This window comes from Hirundo rustica, chromosome 1, assembly GCF_015227805.2.
Source record: "Hirundo rustica isolate bHirRus1 chromosome 1, bHirRus1.pri.v3, whole genome shotgun sequence".
Taxonomy (NCBI): domain Eukaryota; kingdom Metazoa; phylum Chordata; class Aves; order Passeriformes; family Hirundinidae; genus Hirundo; species Hirundo rustica.
Window position 1 is genome coordinate 75,146,053 of NC_053450.1, and position 14,375 is coordinate 75,160,427.

The 14,375-nt window shown below is 34.7% G+C and overlaps 1 protein-coding gene across 2 annotated transcripts in view; it reads right to left on the reverse strand.

Moving 5' to 3' along the window:
• The window catches only part of DNAH5 (dynein axonemal heavy chain 5), a 136,214-nt gene that overhangs the window by 12,838 nt on the left and 109,001 nt on the right, over positions 1 to 14,375 (reverse strand). For both annotated transcript variants that reach the window (XM_040076784.2, XM_040076790.2), the window contains 9 exons: positions 13,616 to 13,753; positions 12,876 to 13,011; positions 11,087 to 11,403; positions 9,810 to 9,965; positions 9,193 to 9,375; positions 2,910 to 3,153; positions 1,803 to 1,917; positions 1,158 to 1,348; positions 220 to 341 (listed from right to left, as the gene is read on the reverse strand). In XM_040076784.2, coding sequence (XP_039932718.1) covers positions 220 to 341; positions 1,158 to 1,348; positions 1,803 to 1,917; positions 2,910 to 3,153; positions 9,193 to 9,375; positions 9,810 to 9,965; positions 11,087 to 11,403; positions 12,876 to 13,011; positions 13,616 to 13,753 — 1,602 coding nt within the window. The remainder of the gene's footprint in view (positions 1 to 219; positions 342 to 1,157; positions 1,349 to 1,802; positions 1,918 to 2,909; positions 3,154 to 9,192; positions 9,376 to 9,809; positions 9,966 to 11,086; positions 11,404 to 12,875; positions 13,012 to 13,615; positions 13,754 to 14,375) is intronic.

Consider the following 14,375-nt stretch of genomic DNA (forward strand, 5'->3'; position numbering starts at 1 on the left):
TGGACACTCTACACTCTTCTTATTTTCCTGGGGGTGGTTGAGTCTTTTTTTTTTTTTTTTTCAACATAGGGCATTAAGCAGTCAGGGACATAACTGTGGCTATCTGCTGTCAGTTTTGTTTCTCTTCTATAAAATAAACCACTTTCCACCATATGGATTGATAGCTACCAGACAATTACTTGTTAAACAAGAGATCAACTTTAAAAAGTTCTTACGTACTTGATCAAGAATATCTGAAAACTGTTTAAGCTTACTGAGCTCCACCAAGTTCAACCAAGTCATATCCAGAATCCATTTAGCTGGCTTAGGAGGACAAGTTTTAAGGTCTAGGGAAGCACCACCTGCAAGCAATTGAAATTAGTTCTTTATACTTTTGGAGAGACAAAGAAAAATAAACAAAATAAAAGGGGAAAAAACAAATACAATAATCCAGTTTTTATATCATGATGTTATAGGAGTTTTCTACCATACAAAACCACGCCATATTTGATTAAGCTGAGTTTAAATATGGTTAGTTTGTTTTTTAGGTTTTTTTCTATTATGTACCTTAAACAGAACTCTTAACCAATTTATATTTCGAGGCTTTATTGGTTTTTCATGCAAAGTGCCTAGAAATAAATGCTTTTTAAGAAAAGATTTAATCCATAAATAAATGCTGCATAGAAAATTAAGTCTCTTGAAAAGGTAATACAAAATGGATCCAAACTTTCAAGTGAACTCAGTGCTTGTATGCAGTCAAGACCAAAGCCAAGACCTTGTCACATGCAGCTGAGACTCCAATAATCTTTTAAACTGTTAGCATCATTTTCTGTTCCTATTTGCTGCAATTACTATAATTTGTTTAGTACAATAATATTTTTTCTAAGTTAAACACATACCTGATTGTATTTGAGCAGCAGACATAAAGGATACCTAACAATATTCCTTTTAAATTCTCACCATTACAAAGATATATTCATCAATATTCAGTGTACTGCTATAAATCAGAATCACCATATAATGTTGCCTGCCACCAGATCAGAATGATAAACACGTATTCTTACAATTGACTGGTTTCTCATGTGCAAAAGGAAAGAGCATGCTGGCTAAGAGATAGAAATACATAAATTTTCTATAAAAATAATGTGCTGTCCTTAAAATTTATTCATAGTTCCAACCTTTAATAAGTGTGAGAAATTCTTCATGCTTCACTCTGTTTCTTTGTATATCAATCTTCAAAGTAAGTAGCAATGTGAAAAGAAATTTGTGCTCCTCATAGAGCCCTCGGGCAGTATATTTGAATACTTCATATGTCATATGTTCAATAATATTGGTAACCCTCTTGCTGGTTATAGGGCTCTTGGTAGACCTGTTAGAAGAAAGGTCTACAGTTGAAAGTTGATTTGCTTAGGCTTTATAGAAGTGAATACTATGCAAAAGGGAAAAAGCCATAGTTCAGTATTTTCAAAACATGAAAAGTAATAGATCACAAACAGAGTATCAGACAGTAAGCTGACAGCAACTTTCAGATTGAAGGAAAACCAGTAACAAAAATATCCTTTCTAATCAGGCTTTTTTGCCCAGATGAAAATCAATGCAGTATAATGCTTTTTTTTTATTAACTAATGGCAAATTTTGAAGGACTGTAAGAACATTAGAAGGTTCTTTGCCTTGCTAACTGACAAAGTTTTATGGGTATTTAAGCTGACAATTCCTGATCAAGATCGTAAGAAACAACAGTCTTTCTGATATTAGTTTACAATAAATACAAGCACCTCCAGGACTGGGTAAATACAAATGATACTTCTTGCTAGCTAAATTACCTGGCTAGGGAGTGGTCAAAAAGCCCCAGAAACTGCCGAAGTGATGTCTGATACATAATATTGACCATGCTCATCTCAGTGATAAGGAAGTACAGGATGCTACCTCGAGTTGCAACTGAAAAACAGAGAAGAAAAAATTTATTCAAAGTAGAAATGCAGAGCAGAAAACTTTAACTCTACAAGTGATTTTAATACTAATGATAACTGAAGATCCTTGAGTTTCTCTATTCTTTACTGCCAAAAAAATAATAAAATCATTCATTTAATCCTTATACAGAAAAAAAAATCTTTTCTGTAATTAATGCAAACAATGTAAAGCCCAAGTTTCAAGTTTGAGCATATCTAGAGAGCAGCTTGATAGTACATTGCAATATTGAGATCATCAGCAGAACACATAAAAATTATGGCTGTTTGAAATACTGTTTAAGTAACCAAATAAATTTCTTTTTACAGACTTTTACAAGGGTCATATAAAAGTCAAATGAACTATATTGATTTAGCTCACCCAATACTGATTTAACTTCTTTTCAGCAGACATTCAGTTCTAAATGCAAAGGTTTTAGAGTATCTGCAATGTTTCTGGTACACTAACTGTACCATCTTACACATTCCCTCGAATGCAGGCTATTACAGAGAGCTATTTTTATCCCTGTTTTTTTCACATTATTATCTGTCAGATAAAAGTCAAAAGACTCATTACATGTGCTGACTATAACAACCTAAGGATAAATGATGAAGCATTCATCAGAACAGATATAAATACCACTTAATGTTATACGAGCTCTGTAAAGGAATGTCAATGTGTTGAACTCATACATACCTAAACACCGTAATGACTGATACACTTGTTTATAGAGCAATAGGAAGTCTACAAAAAGAACAATTCATTCAATTTTATAAATTCCATGAGGCATAACATCAACTATTTTCTCCATTATAGCTCAATTGATATCTCCTAGATACATTTTACTTACAGGAAAACACAGATATCTCCCACCAATTTTGGTCTCCCTGATCTCATACTGATCTCAATTTCTCCTACTCTTAAGTATTGATGTTTTAAATATATGGTCTAGCTATTTGTATTCCATCACTACCTTCACTCACCAGGTCTGTACTCTTCACGGGCTGCATTGATCTGTACTTCAGTTTCAGCAGAAGTTTGCAGTTTCTGTGTTACTTCTTCAGCAGTCTTCTTAGTGTTACTCAATACAATTAGTAGAGTCTCATCATCAGCCAGAGAACTCTCAGTGCTTGTCAGTCTAAATAAAAGATTATCTTCCAAGTCTTTAATCCTCCTCTTGTTCATAGTCACATCTTCAATAAGATCAGTTCTTTCTTTCTCTAATTCCTATTGGATTACGTGGTAATATTTGGGAAACAGAAGAGTAATCAAAAATAAAAATAAAATATTTAGCTTAAAAAATACTGTTCCTACTAAAACGCTGTAGGTCAAGACTAGCTGCTTTAATTTGGGGAAAGAATTTCAGTGTTTTTTCTGACACAAGATCTATCACCAGGATCTGAACCTGCTACATAAGTAAGAATTAACAAATCATTTCTACAAATATTATACAAGATGATTGCATCATGCCATAAAGAATAGTAAGTTCACAATTGTTTGTCTTCTCTGTTTCAGAAAAGATGAATGAAAACATCATTCCAGATAAAGGAACTTATTCCTCTCCATGTAATCTTATCCTCATTAATGCCTTGTTTTACAATTGTCATATGGAAAATTTAGTCTCAATGGCCATCCTTCGTCATCAAATCAAGCATCAGATATTTCAAGAAGTGCCAATACTCCTCCATCAAAAAGAGATAATTTCAGCCTCTCACTAAAATGGTTCATTGATTAAGAAAGTATGTAGAATTTGAGTTACTTCACTAGAAGCATTTATTTTATACATTTAGTAATACAGTCTGGGTGGTTTATGTACCTAGTTTCTTTTCCAATGGCCAAATATAGAAGATGGATTACTGTTAATCAAGAGTTTTACATTTAAAAAAAAAAAAAAAAAGCTATATGAAATCTCTAGAACAATATTTTTCAGCTATAATAGTCCTTTCAGTTCATTCTTAAAATTAACCTTTAAAAACTTGCTCCCTCAGAGATAAAAATCCTCTACTGAAATATTACAAAATGTTTCAATACAGAGAAGTAAAAAAAAAAAAGAAGAGAGAGGATGGGTTAAGAGCTTTTCATAAGATAAGGTTAATATGAATCTTATGAATGAACAGTAAGTGAGCCAGTTAGTAGAAACATTTGCTGTCTAGATAAGTACTTCACAAAATTTACAAAGGTCTGGTGAATAATTTTAATAATAAATCTCCAAATTTGGAAGTTCCTGTTCACCCCATCATTGCCAAGTCCATTTCCATGTTGCTTACCAGCTGCTGGTAATAATCCAAAGGAACAGGGACACTACTTAGAAATACACGACCTCTCATATAGCACTAGAGACCTAGTGGACCTTAAGGAAAGGTTTTACTCCACCATTTGAGTAGTCTTTATTTATACATCTTTGAAAAAAACTATTGCAACTTTTGAAATTGCTTTTTTTATTTTTCCACATTCTAAACTTCTGGTCTTCTCAACAGTACATTCTCCTCCTACATTCCTAATTCAAGCATTTATTCTTTAAAGAATCCCCTCTTACCTTAAAAAGGAAATTAAGAAAAATCATCTTATTATTATCAGATTTAGAGATTTCTTGGTATGTTGAAACATCATAATCATCATCAGATAGAAAATATTTAGTGGGACAATTATTTTAGAATAATGCAAATACAACATGACTTAGAAGATGTGCTTACTTATTCAAAAGATTCTGACAAAAACTGATGAAAATAAACAAGAAAACTAGTTATCTGCATTTCAATCAACTGCTGCTTCATGGAACTGAAGAAAATCAGGTGACAGTTTCATGAAGCATTTTTTTCATGCAAGTTTGAGGAAGTAGAAACTTTTTTTTAAAGAATAGTATTAAAAGAAAGTAATCATCCAATAAAATATAATAATTAACATACAGAGCCAAATTAAATTTCATGTTTTAAGTTCAGTTTTAAAAGTTAAGCATACTTCAGAATTCAATGCATCATAAAAACAGAAGGCTATTCTCCTCAAAAGAAAAGCCTGAGAAACAAGTTGGAAACAGTTCCCAAGCTAAAGTGAAATAACCCTAGACGAAAACCTTAGTGGAAAAAAAATCCACATATTACGCTCTTGAAAGCTTTCTTCATATCTTCAAAAATTTCCAGTCACAACACCAAGGGTGCAGAAAAAATAAGCCAAGTTACCATGTACATAAATTCAAGGAACTTGCACAAAAGAAGCTATTTCAAATCCAGTTTCATGGAGTCCCTTTCACAAGCAGATGACATTTTACTGACTGTACCAAAGAATGCTATATTCATAAAATATGAAAGCTGCTACATAGCATATATCAACCTGTCACAAAATGATTCACAAGTACAAGAATTTGCATCGACTGCATCTTACAAAACTTGAGTCTTTTTCCAGAAAAAAATCTTGATATATGAATGTGAAAATTCAAAAAGCCATAAATTTATTGCGTATTAGAACTTCACTACTAACCTGACTTACCTATGACAGTAAATAATTTTTTTTTGTTTAAAAAAAATTACATAACAGCCAATGTATCATAATTATGATATCATTAAAATATCATAAGTTATATTACCTTCAGACATATATCAAATCTCTCAAATCCTATTATTTCAAGAAATATAGTAGAATAAAATTTATACAAATATACCAGCTGCCCATTAACCTTATGCTTCACTTGTAACTTGCAATTGGTTTAACATTCTGGTGGAAAATAAGAAATCAGTACCAGTGCTCCTATCAGTAAACAATTAATTCTATAGAATGTATGTGACAAAGATTCTTCTAATGGTCATACCAGACAACAGTCAGACTTTCCATAAACTTTAAATTACATGCTGTAAATACTCCTTCTCCTTCCTTGAGGTCTAAACCTCATTCATTCTAAGACCAGAACCATGTAAGAGACGGTAGAATGGGAAGAATGATAGAAATGTGCATTAAAATCTTGAAGAACTCTAATTTCAAATAAATAATCTCTTCTCTTTCTGGGACAGAAGTTCTGCACATACATTGTAACACTGGATATCACCAAGCAGTCACACTGCTCAAATCACGTGACAGACTATCTCACAGTAAAATAATTCCACCACTCTCCTATCAAAGGCTACAAAAGGTATTAAGAATCCAGATATTTAAGAGGGAAATCCCCGAATTCCCAAAGATGCATCCTTAGACATCGTAGAAAAGCATGTGGATGGTGTGACGTGTTCAAATTGACTCCTCAGGAAACCTTGAAACACAAGATGTAAAAACAGAGGCCAAGAAAACTGCAACCTGGTAAGCCTGTTCTGTAGACGTTCCGCTGTCTGTCAAATGGTCCACTTGTCATTTATCTAGAGGAAATATCTCCAGGTGGTTTCAAACAAAGTAGTAGTGAGTATAACACTCTGAGAAGCTGGTAGAGGGAGCACCGCATGTTCGCCTATTAGATGTTCCCACTTAGTGACAAAGAGGTTGATGGAGTCCAGGGCATTCCTCTGGTTGCCCTAGAAAGTCAGAGACCTAGGCAGAGGGGTCTAGGACTTGGACGGGGGGTCTAAGACTCTGGTACAGAGCTTAGGAAGATATTGGCTTTGATTTTAGTTTATGGGAAAGCTTTCTAACATGATTTTAGTTGCGGGCAAGAGCTTTAAATCTAACTTGGCCTTTTTCATAGCTTTATGATACAACTCCTTATTTGTTTTTTGCTAAAATTTTGGCTCAAATAGGATACGGGTCTTACATTGAGGATAATTACAACAGACTTAGAGTAACAATGTTTGAAGTTCTTTTTTTGGGAGGGCTTCAAGATGTGTAGAAACCACTCCCCGTAGGGCAGATAGGATAGTAAGTTTTTCTTGGGAAATGGCTCCCCCCATGATTTAGATTTAACTGTTCTTACTAAAGCTTAAAGGCTTGGGTGCAGTTGTTGAATTTGTCTTAGAGGTGTCTTGATCACTAACTAGCAGGTTTTAGAGTGACAGATTCTAGGGTTCTTGGAGATCTGTCGCTTTGGGACAAATTTGAGATTAGTTGCTCTGGCTAGAAGTGTTCTTTTTATTTTGTCTGGACTGTTTGGTTTTTTGTCTTTAGAGGGTTTGCAGTGTTCACTGCGTGCAGAAGGCTTATTGTGGCTCTTATTATGCCCTATTTTGGGGCCCACCCAGGGATGCAAGTTCTTGGGTGTTTCTTCCAAGATTCAGGTGGTTTTAAAGTCCTTTGCTTTCTGAAAAGCCCTAAGCCAGATGGAAGAAAGAGATGAAGTCTTCAGGTTCTGATTTTTTAAGGTTGCGCACTTTGTTTATTATTTCTTATCTTACAATTTTTTTCTGTGCTTAGCTAAGATCTGTGCAGCTGCTCGGGCATCTGATGACTCCCCCTGCACTGGGAGGTCGCTGCCTCTTATACTAATTATTACGTGTTTTTCATTTATAGTTACTTGCTAATACTTACTACTTATACTAAACAGGTCATCTCTATTCTGACTTAATCTCTTTAAATTACTTTGTGCTAGCGTTACCGCAAAAAAATGGAGTGAATGAAGAAGAAAGAAGAAGCAAGAGACAACGTCTAAAATATTCTATCTTGCTCTCATTTACTTCTATACTAAAGAACCTAAAATTATGATTTTTTTTTTTTTTTTTTTACCCTGTGATAAGCTAAACTACTATCTTTCACACTCTTGTGGCCTGTAATTCATCTTGAAGTGTTGGGAGGCTTTCCCATGGACTGAGATCAAAGACAGCGTCTTCCTGGGCTCTGTGCCAGGGTCCAGGTCCCAAACCCCCCTATCCAAGTCCTAAACACCTCTACCTAAATCTCTAACTTTCCAGGGCAACCAAAAGAATGCCCTAGACTCCAACAAGAGGCCACTGAGTAGCAGAATAATTTTAATTTCAAAGGCACCTACAGAAATTAACTAGTTTAACCCCTGCTCAGATCTAAACACCTCAGCTGCTTAGGGCAATTTCCGGGTGAATCTTGAAACCTTCCAAGAACGGAAATTCCACAAAATCCTTGGTTTATCTGCCCCTGGATTTGACCACTCTTGATATAACTATTTTTTTTCCCTAATATCTAATGAGAATTCCCCATGTTCCAACTTGTGTCTGTTACTTCTCCATCTATTTCTTGGCTCCTCTGAGAAAAATCAGGCTCCTCCCATTTCTGTGTCCCCCAAGCAAGCACAAAGCAACAGCAATCACTGGAGCAATTTGATAAACTGACTGTCTCCTGGAGCAATGTACTGTATTTCAAGGCCCAAGTAGTGAAGTTTGGCATTAGGCTTTGCGAATATACACATCACACCACGTTTTAAATAGACAGTGATAATTTCATTACATAGGGAGTTGACAGGCTGTCAGAGGTTGAAGAGAAGGTGACGGTGCAATGAAGCTGTCTGACAAAAACCAGACCCTAACAGACTGAGTGTGATTTCTCTCATGAGATCCATGCACTGTTTGGGAATGAAATGCAACTACTAGACGTGAACAAGATGACTGAGGCTATTAACAAGAAAAATATTACATTGATGTAGCAGAGAGAGGTGTTGGAAGGATGGAGGAGAACCTCAACAGATGCCACAATAAGGAAAAAAATATATTCCTGTCATTCCTCTCTAGTGAAGGTAAACTGGAGTTATTGCCAAAATCTTAGTAAATACAAAAGTAAATGCACAGTCATAGCTGCATAGTGTTTCTGATGAGATTAACATTGTCTGACCTTATAGTTACAGGGATTAGCTCTTCATTAGTTAAAAAGATAGCAATCAGCCTCCCTCCAGAACTGCAGGTGGCATGTTAATTGGGACTGGCATCCTGAACCTAGACCTCCTCAACTAATATATCTGCAATGTCAAAATAAGTAGGCAGCCCATTGTCCCTGGAGCAAGGAAGTAACTAAGTCTGAATTCTTTGCACTAGGTTCTGTTGCCATGAGTTTCAGGGTGTGTAGACAGAACATCAGTTTTGATTTCAGGCCCTTTTGCTTTTCACCAGCCATTCTCATGAGGTTATAACTCACTGAGGCAGGAAAAATAAGGTTAATACAGTACAGTTACAACAATAAGGAGACAGAGAAACTTCCACATGGATGAGTCAATCGCTTCTGTGCCATTTTTTTAAACCATTACAAATAGATTATATAAAGAATAATCACAATAGAGAGAGCCAGAAAGTTACTTTGCAACGTGAGAATAGAGAGTAATAAATTAAAGTAAAACATTCTACAGGTAAATATAAGAAGTACAGCCAGGAAAATAGATAGAATAAATTCTTTTACCTGTTTCTCTGTGAGAATAACTCTGCCTAAGAGTTGGTTTTCAAGACCTTTCATGGTTACAGTAAAGTCAATGATGGAGGTTTGAGCACTAATTTCAGGAGAGTAACATGGATTTGACAGTTTTGTAGTAATGTAAAGTCTGAAGCCATTCATAACATCTACTTCCTTATCACCAACTTTCACCTTAAGAAAAACATTAAAAAGAAGTATTGAAATATCAAGAGCCAATACACACTTTTTCACATACTACATGTAGGAAAAAAGACTACATTTTTCTCCTTAAAGGCATAAAAATCCAGTTCTAAATCATACATCTGATGCAGACAATTTCTTGAGAACAGTCAACGACCACTTTAAATGGCCCATTCAAAAATTATTTCAGCTTCTAAAATTGTCGTAAGCAAATGAATAAGGAACTCTATACATTAAATATACTAACAGTTTGTGAACTTAAACTCTACCTTATTTTTTTCTTGTATTAGCATTAATCAAGTTTAAATGAGTTTAATTTTTTATAGTCCTACATTTATTAGGAGATATTTTGCTAAGGAGAGGGTGTGGGGAGGGGAAGGGAGGAAAGGGGAATTTCCATGTTTGCTCGTTTGTTTTATTTTTACCTTGTTGGCTGAACCTGTTTTAATGATGTTTCTTTCCAAAACATTATCAAGTGCTGGGTCAAGCTCTTCCCCAACATCTTCTACTAAAAGAGGTCTTCCCAAAGAAAGGCTGTCTTCTAAGTGGTTTCTAAAATACTTGTGATTCAAAGAAGTGATCTAAAAACATAGATGCAATATCTTATGCCTGTTTACCAAGATTTTTGTTTGTTTTATATTTATAAATTATTTCATTTTCTTTAAAGTACTGTCAAAAACAATGGCCCTGTGAATAGACTAGTATTAAGGCAAAGACTGTGACCTCAAGGAAAGGTAACATCAGCATATCCTATTGCCAGATCTCATGGAATGCAAAGTTATATTTTTTCAGCTGCAAAGGTAGAAGCAAAGCAACACTGAGTCCTTGCAGTTTTGATATCCTATGTGCACAACTACTCAAGGATTTCACAGGAAAAATTCACAGGAACCTTTTAGCACCTTCAATTTTATCTTGGATAACATCTCCAAGTCAAATTGCAGCAGGGTCAATTCCAAGATAAGTATTCTTCTGGGTTTTTTTCACCCTTGAAAATTATAGTTTTACATGGAACAGGACCTTAAACAGTCTTTGCTTTAAACAGTCCCCCAGTATAACTGGAATTTTCAACATGTTCCAAAAGCACATTCAGCTTAGACTTTAATAAATTTTAAGCTTGTTTATTGGTGTAATCATAATCGTAGCCAGTAAGGACATTCCTCCTCAAATTTTCTTGTTTGAATTGAATTAGTGTATCTTGCTTCAGACTGTACATTGTAGCACTATGTCTGTCCTGTATATTTGCAGAGTGCTTAGCAGCTGACATCCCTACTGAGACAACAGAAATTAACAATTCTGATTAAAAAATTTAAAAAGCATCTTGCTGTGAATCTTCATTTGTAAACACTTACATGAAATTGTATTAATCAACGAGTTGGTGTTTTTTTCCTAACAATTTTATTTTTCCGAAAACATGTTTCTTACGAGACAATGCCCATCCAGCCTATTTTCCAAAGTTTATGTTTCATTGAAATAAATTCATTAAACAAATGGAATCATTGGTGCTAAACTATATATACTTCCACCTCTAGCCAAATCTCAAATCCACTAAAATATATCTGAGATATTCTTTATATTCAAACCAGACTTTTTATATAAATTTGATTTCCAAAGCATTCTGGCATCCTAAGGTGAATCACTGAATTATAATGTTTTGTAAGATAACAGTTTTTAGGGATTATAAAAGCACAATCATTTCTATTACCTGAAGATCATTTCTGCCTTCCTTATTTTTGATCCAAATTTTACCCTGTGCTTGGGGATCAATTAATAAAGGATAACGAGATGCTTTAGTGACAATAATTGCATTCTGTATGGATAAGTCATCATTTGGCAATCCTTGCAGGTTCCATTCACTGATAGTTGGAGCATCAGTCAACATTTCTATGAGGTTCAAGTCGCTACGGAAAGGAATTTTTCGACTTTTCATTTCCTTTTGCCAGTCATTTAACAGCAGACTGCGGAACTCTTGGTTAAAAGGACCAGAATAGGACAGAAAAGCTGTAGCCAAGAGTACATCACCTCAAAGAGAAAAAGGAAGAAAATAACCCCAAAGCATTACAACATTGCCAATTCTATTAATGAACAAGTTGATTCCTTGTAGTATGTAGTATGTAGTATTGTCGTATGTAGTTGCTACATACTCTGGCTGGCAACAGAAGAAAACACTTGGACCCATAAAGAAGGCAAATCAATCTTTTTTCCAAGGCTCATTCATGTCATTACAATGGTACGTTTCAGTACAGGCCACATTTACTTTGTTCTTACTGTGCAATTGTAGGAATCAAGAGATCAGCATCTGGCACCTTGTTAAGGTCAGCTCAACACACATGTAACCCTATTCCAAACACCAGATCCTGCACAAGCAGGACACAGCAGAGAGGACTTGCTCATAAACTTTTAATCCCATTATTTTCTCATGCATTCATAAGAACAGGCTTAAACAATGGGGTGGGTGTGTGTTTGATGGGGGGGAACATGGTGGAACCCCTCATAAGTACTAACTCAATGAATTACTGTAAATCAATTACAGTGATGAGTATTGGTAATAAAAGCTGTCTCAGATATCATTATGGAGGTATTAAGCGTGACAACTTTTAAACTTCTTAAAAGTTCCGTTTCAAAATTTTCCCCCTAAATTTTGTGACACCATAGTTTACGGGAGTTTCGTACCTCTAAAATAAGAAGGCAAGATTTAAACTGGAGAAGATATCATACTTTTATACTGAGCCCTAATACTTTATGGGCATTTTCAAGTTATCTATAAATGAAATAGGATGAATCTGTGGGGAAGATATCCTGCATTTTTAATAAGTTTATACACATGTATATATTATACCAGCAAACAAAATACAACCTAGTTACTATAATACAACAAGACTGCTTTTTGCAGCTTCTCAAGGTAAAAGGCAGAGAAGAAACTTCAGCCCACAGTAAATGACGAGATAAATTTCATTTATTGATCTAACTAATGAACCAATTATTTATTACAAAGTACTTTAGTTTACAAGAGCAAATTTAAAAAATAATAATGACCTTCTAGAAGCAAATTTTTATGAACATTAGTAACTGCAGTTAAAAATATTGATTTCTACGTATAAATGTCAGTGCCTGAGTATCAGGCTTCCTTGCCTCTATATATATTCTCAGTCATACACATTTTATTGGCGCTTGCCAACATGTCACTCTCTTTGGACCTGTACCTACAAATATCAGTCTAGTTCAAATTTTAGTGTCCCAAATATGTGCCACCACATTCATAGCATCCATTATCTTTTCTTTTTAAATATTAACTTTAGCCTTATGTTTATTTTTCACCTAACAGGGATTTAGCAAAGGAATTAAAACAATTTAAAGGAATTAAAACCCTCATTTTTGAGACAGGGATCTAAGATACAAAGGAAAAGTCTGACATTTCAAATGTTTTCACTTTCACTGCCCATTAAAACTCAAACAATTTGCTTCCAAGTTCAAAGGTTTGGATAAAAACTTACCAACTAACCTCTTGGTTTGCATGGCAAATTCTTTACTCTGTTCTGTCCACCTCTCTTTTTCACCTGCTAAACCACTTATAAGACTTGAGGCAGTTTGCATTTTATGTCGGCAACGCTCAGCATCTTCCAGCAAAGTCTAGAGAAAACATTCACCAAGAGAAATTGTTTTTCACTCAGATATCTGATAGGTCAGAAAAATCTCTACATATCATTAAACAAGTAGATAAACAACAGGTTAGAAATTTATTCTCAAACATCTCTATCACTATGCAGAGGAGGAAAAGTGAGATGGAAAAAGTGAGATGCATCAGGATAAACTATCAACATCTCCCAGAAACATGATACAATATTTCTTTTTAATATTTCTGTTCTTAACTTTTATTTTGGTGCAGTTGTTGAATAGTACATAAATTCTTGATACTTATTCATCCTGGGGAATTCTACTCAGAATTTCAAATACATTATACATATATAGCATACATGAAATTTGAAGGTAAAATAGTAGGTACTGAATAAAAAGTACAAATAAAATAGTTTTTGAGGGGGTAGGAGGGAAGAGAGGAGATGATCAGAAGCAAAGGAAAGAGGTCAAAAGCAAAGAGGCAGTATTCAAATACTATCTATCTCTTATCTACTGTCCATCAACATCCTTTTCAAGGAATCACAGTGAAATTGAAAGGCTGCATTAAGTGCTCCTTAAAGCAGGTATAGAAACTTCTTCTCTGTGAAGGGCAGTTCACCTGTTTTTCTCTCATTGCATTTTCATACTCTGCCTGCACAATATCTAATTCTTCTTGCTTGGCTCCCAGTTCTTCTTGAGCTTTCTGCAGATCCAGCATAGCACTAGTTAGGCGTTTCTCCTGAATTGCTAAATTAGCCTACAGAGCATAAAAACATAAAAGTGTATTCATACCCAGAGAATTTCAAAGCATTTGCTATAATATATTTCAGAGAGCTTTCTTGTACTACATTTCCAAATCAGACTCTTCAATATGGATTTCATCACTCAGCAAAACCTTTTATTTGAATCTTACAACAAACTAAATTCTTATTTCAGATAGCTGCACTTGAACAGTTGATTTCATGCCAAATGGAAAAAAATAATTAAAAATACTTCTGGGAATGCCAGTCATTCTTCATGTGACACAAAAGTTAGTCGACACAGCTTGCAGAATAGAATGATGCGTCTAGAAGTCTACTTGATTTGCCCAACCAATGTGCTAGGTCAAAACACAAACCCTGCTCCCCTCTCAGTCATTCCTAATATAATACAAGCTATTATCTGTTAAATGTGCTTGACCATGTTCTTCCTGACATTCATTCTAACTACTTAGGCTTGGTTTTTTGGGGGTTTTTTTTGTCTACATAACACTGATGGAGAGCCTCTGTACAATCTTCTTATGAACTGAGATCTGGAACATTGAAAGAACCACATCACAATGCTTTTTTCTATTTAATTCAAAATTAATGTAAGAGCAATTGCAGTAGTGTATTTAACTA